General features: G+C 40.5%; 1 protein-coding gene across 4 annotated transcripts in view; it reads right to left on the minus strand.

The window, feature by feature from the left end:
• The window catches only part of MTHFD1L (methylenetetrahydrofolate dehydrogenase (NADP+ dependent) 1-like), a 276,586-nt gene that overhangs the window by 161,453 nt on the left and 104,453 nt on the right, over nucleotides 1-10,680 (minus strand). For all 4 annotated transcript variants that reach the window (XM_019550079.1, XM_019550076.1, XM_019550078.1 and 1 more), the window contains exon 19: nucleotides 5,532-5,643. In XM_019550079.1, the coding sequence (XP_019405624.1) occupies nucleotides 5,532-5,643 (112 nt within the window). The remainder of the gene's footprint in view (nucleotides 1-5,531; nucleotides 5,644-10,680) is intronic.

Below are 10,680 nucleotides of genomic sequence, written 5' to 3' on the forward strand. Positions count from 1 at the left end.
TGGGGCTCACAGCTCCTCATCCCTCCCCTCCCCTGCAGAGCCCGTGCTTGTGGCCACGTCTCAGGGTGGGGGGAATACATGGGTGCGGGGAATACATGGAGTATTTTACGAAAACGCAATTTTCCGCGAGTTATACATGGGTGCAGGCTATATGCACAAAAATACAGTAATGTTTGATATAAAGCAACAGTGTGTGTAAAAACTAATTCTTGGAGACTAAGTCAAGATAGCCATTACACACACTGTGGCTGTACTCAAAGTATGGTACAGTATCTGTACTTTTATTAAAAACTTGTGTTGCAGTAGCACCTAGTGGAAGCAAATGAGGCCAGGGCCACATACTGGGGGAGGCAGGCTTGTTGTAACAACTCAACTTTATAATTTGTAGGATTTTTCTGGTGAAAGTTTCACAGTGGGGCATGGTAAAGCGGGCACTTGATACTATGCAATGTATGCAACCATTGATCCTCGAGATCATGGTGTACATGTAAGAGGTCTAGTCATATGCCTGGTGAATCTGTATGTGGCTGACGAGCCCAACTTGAGAGGGGCACAGTTTGTTACAAATATTGTGGATCCATATGTTGTCCGAGTTGGAGTCCAAGTTTACAGCATGCTCATTTTGCTTCCATCCTCTGGATCAAAGCCGCTTCATACTGAGCTTCACCCAGTACCAGATGTTCCCTCCAGATTGGAATCAAAGCCACTTCATACTGAGCTTCACCCAGTACCAGATGTTCCCTCCAGATTGGATGGGATTCTGTGCTCGTCCCAGCTTTCTATGTTGATATTGAACAACTTCATATAATTTTTCCACATCATGGTACCGTCAGAGGGCAACCCTGCTTTCTAAATTTCATGTCTCAAATTTCATGTCTCTAAATGTCTCAAATTTCATCATACAAAATATTCTTGGGGATACAGTCTTCTCCCAGTCTCCTAATACAGCCAATCCATCGCAACTTCCTTTTCTTGATAGTGGTTTCTAAGTGTGTCAGTACTGTGTTCTAGGTACTTCTGTGTTTGGTATTCTGTCTTCCCACTTTATTTTCAGGATCTTACACAGACATCTCATGTGGATGCTGTTTAGTCTCTTGATGTGCCTAGCATACATAGTCCAACTTTCTGGATCATAAAGCAGAGATTACAGGACACAAGTCTCACAGATTCGCATCTTTACCTTAGCTGATAGTTTGCTGTTGTTTGTTTCTGTAACAGCCCAAAACTTTTAGCTGCTTTTCCAATTCTGTTAGTCAGTTCAGTCTGAAGGTCAAGACTTCTGCTGATCACAGAAACCAAGTAGCAAAAACTGTCAATGACACCAAGAGATGTGTCCTCCAGAGTGATGTCAGATATCATTTTTTTACCCCTTGGTAGATTATCACAATCTTTTTTAGACCAATTGCCACCCTGAAGCTCTTGCATGATTTAGAAAACTTGATCAAGAGATTTTGCAAGGAAGAGTCACACTCTGGGCAATCAAGGCCACATTATCCGTAAAAAATAAATCTCTCAGAACCAGTTCTTTGACCTTGGTTTTCACTCTAAACCTTGAGATGCTTAACAAGTCTCCATCTAATTGGGTTCAAAGATAAATGCCATCATTGTTGTCCTTGAATACATGAAGAAGCAGGAATGAAAAGTAGATATTAAAAAGCACAGGGGCTAAGACACACCCATTTCTCTCTGTTGTTGATGCCAAAGACATTTGATTCTTTCTTTTCATACACGACAGCTGCCTTCATACTTTGCTGTTATAAGCGAATGATGTTCAACAGGTTGGGGGGGGGGGCAACAATCCAGTTACTTCAGAACAGTAAAAAGGCTGTCTGTTGACTGTACTGAATGCCTGTCATATAGATGAAGTCTATATACAGCAGTATTTGTTTTTCTCAATGCTTCTTTTGCAGTTGCTTGACTGAAAATATCATATCAATGGTGGAGTGTCCTGAGAAAAAACTACATCAACTTGACTAAGCAATGAGTATATAAATATAGACAGATGCTCTGTAAATGTGAAGCAAATTTCATGACTTTTGTTTTTGGCCTATTTGAAGAGGGTCAGACATTACAACACTTGAAATGCTGTCCAGAATCTTGTCTTCCATAAAGCTTTCACTATTGCTCTCACTAGCAACAGTGAAAATATTTTGTCAGAAAAGAATAGAGTAGACAAAATAAGACCTGAATTTACTAAAGCACTTAACCATATACTTGTAAGCGCACATTTAAGTGCTCTGCTGAACAGGGATGGACAAAAGTATATACTGAAGCACTTTGCAAATCAGGGTCTAAGACTTCTTTAATTCAGGGTTTAGAGGAACTAAGTCCAACCTGTTTTAAAGCTAAAGGAGAGTCAGTTTTATGGAGATTTATTTTTGTGGATTTTTCATATAACCTGCCAATATAACTAGAGAAAAACATCTGGATTTGATGACCCTCTGGTCTCTTGAAGCCATTCAAGTTGTGCTGCCTCATGGTCTTGCAGAGGAAGAGGGACTAAAAATAATAATGCATAGTAAAGAAAACACATGGAAAAGGATGGCATTTAAAACACATATCTGTTATCAAAAATTGCCCGATAGAAACTTTGAGATTAAATGAATGCAGAAACAAGCAACAACAAAATATAATTCTTTTATACTCTGCATCTTGGATATAGTTTCAAACACATTTATGACATCCTACTTCCACTGTAGTGATATGAAACAGACTTGAAATGAAACTGGAAAGGTTACTGACTGTAGCTAGAGAAAGTTATTTTTATGAACAGAAAAGCACTACACTTTAAGAGCATTTACTTTAATTTAAAAATGTCATGTAATAACGAAATGGATGCAATACTATAGTGATTACATTATGATGCAATAATTAATATATCCAGAATACAAATGTTCTCACCTAGCATAGGCCTTTAGATGATCATATAAGAATAAATGGATCCTTTCCAAAGGTACTATCAGGAAAATCATGATTGGGGTCAGCAGGGCAGGCCCTACGAGGAGAGGCTATGGGACCTGAACCTGTTCAGCCTCCACAAGAGAAGGCTGAGGGGGATCTAGTGGCCTGTTACAAACTAGTCAGAGAGGAGCAGCAGGCACTGGGGAAGTCCCTGTTCCCCTGAGCACTGCCAGGAGTGACTAGAAATAATGGTCACAAGCTGGTGGAGGGTAGATTTAGACTAGGCAACAGGAGGTGCTACTTCACTGTCAGGGAGGCTAGGATCTGGTATCAACTTCCAAAAGAAGTGGTGCTGGCTCCTACCCTGGGGGTCTTCAAGAGGAGGCTAGACAAACACCTTGCTGGGGTTGACGCCAGTACTCTTTCTTGTCATGGCAGGGGGTTGGACTCGATGACCTGCTCAGGTCCCTTCTGACCCTACAAACTATGAAACTATGAAAATCCTGACCATGAGTGCAATAGTGGTACATTTTAAAAAGATTATTACCACTGCATGAAATTCTTTAAAATTAAGCCTATGTGCAAAAACCTCATAAGATTAAATAAAAATAAAGGCTCCAACTATTGTTTTGGGATCCAAAGACCAAACGATAAAGATGACTCTAGGTATTACAGGCATTACTAAAAGTTTAATTTCCTTTGCCATTTAGACAATGAAAACAAAAATGAAAAAAAGCTTTTAAAGTGATTTCATAAAACAATTTTTACTACTACCCAATAAAAATAGAACATGAATATGACTGGTGAATGTTTGTTCTAAGATTTCCTACAGATTAAAGGTGATCTCTTCAAAATTAACATCCAGAAATGAAGTAATAGAAAAATCAAAATTTTATGGAAGAGGTAGAAAAATTCAATTTAATGGAATAAAGACAAATCAAACACTTTCTCTGCTTTGTTTTAGACATTCTTGACTACTATCCAAGTCATGTAGAAAATCTATAACAAGGACAGGAGTGGATCTCCCCTCCCATCCCTTTCGATTCCCGCCCCACCCAAAGTCTAAAACCAGATGCCTGTCTGTGGCAGCAGCAATTCTATTCAGGCAGCAGTAATGCAGTCATCTGAAGTCCTGGCTCATTATAATACACCCGATTCTTTCTAAACTCTATTCTACAGGTGTTAATGATCCTCTTTTTTTTAATGGCATTTAATAGTTCCAGTAATCAAAGTATCCTTTGTTCTGTAATTCTGTTGTCTGATAGGAGCTAATTACCAGGAGCAACTCTCACAGCCCCATGAAATATATCTATTTAAAAAAAAAAATTGACTTATATGCAACTCAGGGTTATCATTTATCATCTATGCTGGGGATGGAAACAGGTGCATGTATGCACGCGTGCGCACACACACACAGTTTGTATTTTAGAACTTAGCAGGGGATCAGGGAAACAGGTAACTGTAACTTAAGTATTTTCATAAAATAAAAAGCCTCACCACTGCAGAAAATGTGGATGTCCACGCTAAAGTTACTGTGCATCTAAATGTGTCTAAAGGATGGTTAATCTACTTCTGCCCTTGATACCCAGAAGTGCACATTTATATTTAATCAGTTTATAACACAAAGCCCAATCCTGTTTTTGCAGAATTGCAATGTTCATGAAAACTAACAAAGCAAACTTGCATGCCATGCCATTTTACAAAAACAAAAGTGTTGGGTAGGAAGGAACAAAGCTGTTGTAAAGAAAAAAAAAGTCAAACACTGTTTAAGCATGAGTGCCCTACATTTTGAACAACAAAGACGTAACCATTTCTGCTAAACGACTTGCAATTCTACATTGTACCACAGTTTTGTGTATCTATATTATCCACCTCTGGAAACAAAGTCTTTATAGGCATACTAACAGAAATACTATCTAAAAAGAATCAATACTTCTGTTAACTGAGATTTTTTTAAAATAGATATTTTAAATCTAATTTACTGTCCATTATTTGAGCTTAGAGTTTATTTTGCCTGTCATTCAGTTTAGATGATGAAGAGAGACTTCCTGGGTTTATACCTCTAGAACCATGCTGTTATTGTTTGAATTCACAACACAGAAGAAGAGGGTTTAAATAGCAATCATCATCTAATAAAAGTCACTTGGAACTGCTTTCTTAGGTTCCATGGTTGACTTTCACATCAAATTTACCAAGTTTACATGGAAACAAAAATGTTTTTCCAAAGGTCAGCAGTACAATCTCAACCTGGAATCTCAAACAAGCTGAGCTCTTTCTGGCTCTGATACCATCAATAATGAAAATGTACAATTTAAATTTAAGTAACCGTTTTATGCAGAGGTCATTTGAGCTGTCAAGAGTTTTTTCCATTCATGTGGTTCCCAGTGACTGCTGAAAGTGTCAGTAAAATGAACAGGTAAGTGTATCTTTTGATTAAGCAGAAGCCATTTTTGCACTTGTCTTCGAAGAGGCTTAAAAATATGTCATCGGCTATATGTTTAGAACATCCTACCAACATGCCTCATCCATTTTGGTCTTCCACGAACACTTGTTGTTTGTGGAAACTATACAGCAATAGAGACTGGCTTATCGGTTACTATTCGCAACAGAGTATCCAAAAAATTACTTACCCACAAATCCTTCTTCTCCAACTAGTTTAAGGGCAATTTTGTCTGCCAAAACAGAAGAATTCCCATGTGCAATATTGGCAAAAGGTCCAGCATGCACAAATACAGGAGTCCCCTGACAAATACAAAAAAAAAGTTAATATGTATGTATAATGTAACAGCCAGAAAAGAGAACTAATTCTACAAATCAACTTAGAGACCAAAAACCCTTCTGTCTAGGTAACGCACTAATTGGAAACTTGTCTGGCTTAAGAGAGGTAAAAGTAACTGGTCATTTTTTTTTAAAACTCTTAGTGACATGTTAAGGCCATAACTGCATTCACAGAAGAGCCTAGATATCACAAAAAAATGAACTACAGCAAAAGCTCCATTATCTGGCACCCATGGGAAATGGGGGGGGTGCCAGATAACCAAATGTGCCGGTAATCTGAGAGGTGTCTTTGCCTGGTTGGGCAAAGACACCCCTCTTGCCCTGTCCACATCTCAGATTAACTGTGCTGTCCCTGCCGCCCTGCCCCCGGTGTCAGTGTGCCTGGGGAAAGGGAGGGGAGGCTCCGTGCAGGCTGCTTTCCCCCAGCTGTGGGCTCTGACAAAACCGGAAGTCCCACCTCCAGTTTCCCTTTTGCCACGTCAACTGGCATCAATCAGCATGCCAGCTAATAGAGCATGCCAGTTAATGAAGTGCCAATTAAAGTGGTTTTTACTGTATACCATTGGCAGAAATCAGAACTACTGAATGAAAGTAGTTCAAACTACACAGCAGTATATTCCCCAGATTTCTACACATGGTTTTTTACATTACTATAGTATTCTAGAAGCCCCCAGTCTCTGTTCCATTTGCTTAAACAAATAGGGGCATAGAGGGAAGAGAACTCTTCTGTCTCAAAAAGCTGAAAATCTAAATAATGAAATGAGGTAGATGTAGGTACAGAAGGGAGTAAATAAGGAAAGAAGAATGGCATTGGTCAGCCTGATAAAGACCAAGAATACAGTATTCCAACTGCCTTTTTGTTTACAAGGGTTATTTTTGGAGGCAAAAGGAAAAGAGTTTTAAGGAAGGAAGTCACAAAATAAAACAAAAAGGAAGGGAAGTGTATTAACAAAAAATGTTGGCCTGAATCAGTATCTGAGCAGAATGAGTCCATGACAAAATACTTTATCTAATATATTTTACTTCTCAAATAGAGAAAGATGCAATTTCAGGCCTTTGGCTGTAAAACATAAACAACATTTTATTTTTTTGTATTAAAATACAGTAATGCTTTCAAGATATCCTAGCTGGAGACAGAATAAGTAAACAGCTTTAGATTATCTAGAAGATACAGCTGATTACACCTTATATTTTTATTTTTGAGAAATAACGTAATAATTTGATATGCAAAAGAATCAACTCCTAAGATTTCCATATTCTTTACAGAACGCCATAACAATTTTGTTAGGGTGGTGAAACAGTAAAGTTACCAAAATTAACTTAAATCTTCCTTACACCATTTAAAAAGCTTCAGTACTTAATAAAGAAAAAGACTACTTCAGGGGGAACCAGTAAAAGCAGATGACTGGACATTTTAAAATTACTTTATTTAAGCTACATATTTTAGTTCATCCCTTTCATAAAATATCAACCACAATAAACTAAATCTTGTATCTTCTCAATCTGTGAAAGAAACATTACCCATTTTGTTTAGAAGAGATACAATAGCATTTAAGACTCTTACATATTAAGCTTCAGGGTTCATATATCTTCTGAAGTGAGCTCTTGCTGACAAAATCTTATACATCTTTAATTCAGTTGTCTACCCTGTGATCTGCCTGAATCTCATACTAACAGTACTAACTACCACTGTGATTTTATCAATGTTAGGAAAATGAAGTGTATGTGGGACTGTATATGGAAAGGATGCTACCTAGAAGACAAATTTTCATGAACCAGCTAATGGCTACCCCGCCGTGCCATTCATATTCTGAAAATGAAAGAATGGAACAAAAAGAGCAGAAAAAAAATGAAACAAAAATCATGCCCCGAAACAAGAAGAATTATATTATCATCACTGCTATACTGCTGACCCAGTGCATCATGTAGGGACTACAGCAGTGAAATGCTTGTTAGCCTTTTAGACATTTAGGGATAAAAAAAATCTTAAATCAAAAATCAATGCAGAGGAAACCTGTATATTCCAGTTTAGTTTCCAAATGTCCGCAGCCATTTTCTTGTCTTTAAAGAATGACGTACGAGAGAACTTCACGTCGCCATGGCTGTTTCCTATTTCAGCTGTGGTGGCAGGCATCAGAAAGACTTTCAAGGGCAAGATGATGGATGGATCACCACGAGAGGAATCCACATGGTACATCATCAACTTTAGGAAGACACTCATGCTAGCATAGGTTCACTGACTAGCAGAAGTCAGCACGGGGCCTTTTAGAATTTTGGATAGCATCGGGCAAGACAGAGCAGCTGTACCTTTGGATGGTACTCTGAAACAGCGGCCAGGTGGACTTGGTTCAAATGAAAGTAGTGCCAACAGCAACCTACCTTCAGCATATAATCAAGAATCTTCAGTACTGGGATGATGGGCAGTCCATAACCACCACTATTTCTACTTAGCAGTTAGCTAGCTCTTCTGGTGAAATTTTTCACATCCTTTATCAGAATTTTGTAATATTGTAGGTTGCATCCCCCTTCTGTAATACTTAACTAGACCATCAACTGCTGAGGCTGTGGGCCTGATGGAAGAACTAACCATGGCCTGAGACAGAAGGTTTGATGGTGAGGAAATCAGATAATTGGCAAACGTGTCGGCTCCTTTGCAAACATGCAGGGCTGTGCGAGGCTTCCGACAGGGCTTCGGATCTGGAGAAGCTTTGGATGCTTCGGCATCCAAAGCAGCATATCCGGATCAAAGTGCTGGCTTTGTTAGGCTTTCCAAAGAGGTTCAGAAAAGCTTCAGAGCTGCTTTGGAGATCCGGCCATAGGGTATAATGGTGAATCAATGAAATATCTATAACTTTGTTTTTTGTCTGATTTGGATGAAATGCGCAGGGATTGTAGTCTTGTGAAGTTTCAAGAAGATTGGTGCCGGGGTTCAGGGGGAATTGAACCCCAAATTCTTGAAAGCAAAACTGATGTCACATGTACGTGTTACATCACAGGGGGTAAAAACTGTAGGCGTAGTAGCCCCTGGTGAGGCCAAGCCTGCCAAATTTCAAGAAGACAAGCAAAACTCATGCCATGGATGACACTGTGTGTGTTAAGGCACAGTGGGCTGAAAACTGTAGGGATGGTGGTCCCTGCTGCGGCCACAAAACTTGCCAGCTGTCAAGGAGATCAGTGCAGGGGGGTTCTGTAGCCCTGCACCTCTAGCTGCTGACAGACAAAACTCATGACATGGGTGTTTGTGCAACTGTCTGTCTTAGGGCCTGGGAGAGACTACTGCAGGCCTGGCTGCTAAACCACTGTGTTACCAGTTACCAATCAATCATGATTCACTCAGGGACCAGCTCAATACACAGTAGCTAGCTAATGTAGCCAGTTAATTACGATCAATTAACATCTACAAAAGCAGAGACTAAGGAGAGGAAATAATCAATACAGACAATCAAATCCACCAAGACAGAGAAAATCAGTTGCACAAGCACCCATGTCACCAGTTTTGTCTGTTTCTCAGCCAGAGGCGCAGGGCCACAGAACCCCCGTGCACTGATCTCCTTGACAGCTGGCAGGCTTCTTGGTCTCAGCAGGGGCCACCTTCCCTGCACCTTTCACCCTGCTGCACCTTAACACAGTCACCCATGTCACGAGCTTTGCTTGTGTGCAGCTTGAGGTGCAATTTTCCCCAAATCCCTGAACCAATCTTCTTGAAACTTGGCAGGCTTTTTGGCCTCACCAGGAGCTACCACCCCTGAAGTTTTGACCCCCCTGTGTTGCAACACATACACCTGACGTGAGTTTTGCTTTCAAGAATTTGGGGTACAGTTGCCCCCAAACCCCTGCACCGATCTTCTTGAAACTTGGCAGACTTCATGCTCTCAGCAGGGGCTATCATCCCTGCAAGTTTCATCTACATCATACAAACAACAACAAAGTTATACCTATTTCATTGATTCCCTATTATACCCTATGGCCGGATCTCCGAGGTGGCTCCGAAGCTTCAGAGCCGCTTTGGCCGGATCGAAACAGGAACCTGGTCCAGAGCTCTGGATCGGATCCCTGGCATCCGAAGCAGCCGGATCCAAAGCCAGATCAGATCACTGCCGACTCACACAGGCCTACAAACATGTTTATCAGCGTGTCCCCACTGATGGAACATCAAGCTTGCGATAGGTGTTCCCTGTAGGAATCAGCCTGTGGCTGGTGATGAATTATCTGCTCAAGACCATTGCCAGGTCACTGCTGACTGCTGGAGGAAGTATAAAGCTATCGAGGTTATGCCAGGCCAATGATACCATTCCAAGAACTTGATGGCTTCTCTGCAGGATGGGGAAAGAGAGAAAAAGCATGGGGCCCCCCTTCCCCATTTTAGTGCATGGCTAAGGTATTCTCTGTCAATATGTATGGTACAGAATGTTACAGAACAGAGAAACAGTGGAGCCAATGGAGAACTCCAGTCCCCTCTTTGGCTCCTGTCTGGTTGTTGAAGAACTCCATTTCCTCAAAGTCTGCTATATTCACCAAGATTTTCTTCAAAATATCAGGTGCCTTTTTAAAGCAGAGTCTTGATGCACTGTGCCTGTCAGCCGCATTTCTACTAATGGGACAAGCATTTTCTGCTTGATGATTCAAAGACAGGAGAGAGAAGCATCTCTCTAGGAGCATCAGTACCTTTGGATTTGGGTCCTGTGCCAGGGCTTTCAAGGAAAGGTGCTTCTTACAAAGCTAAGATAAGTGTGTTGGTAATAGATTAGCCACTGGTACCAATGCTAGTCTCCCAGTCTTTTGTACTGCCTTCTTAGATAGTATTTTTCTTCCATCCCTCAATGTCAAAGGGATTTCAAACATCTGTTTCTAAAGAAGAAAGAGAAACAAAGGATGTTGGATCCCTAGTTTCCCTGGGGCAGTAAGGGAAACAAGGGATGACTGTGGCTCTCCTGCCCTTTGTGGCCTCTAATGGAAACATGAAGTAGTTTAGGGCATGTGTGTTGCCCAAGGACACTTCTA

This window comes from Crocodylus porosus, unplaced genomic scaffold (genome assembly GCF_001723895.1).
Source record: "Crocodylus porosus isolate Cpor-Errol unplaced genomic scaffold, CroPor_comp1, whole genome shotgun sequence".
NCBI lineage: Eukaryota > Metazoa > Chordata > Crocodylia > Crocodylidae > Crocodylus > Crocodylus porosus.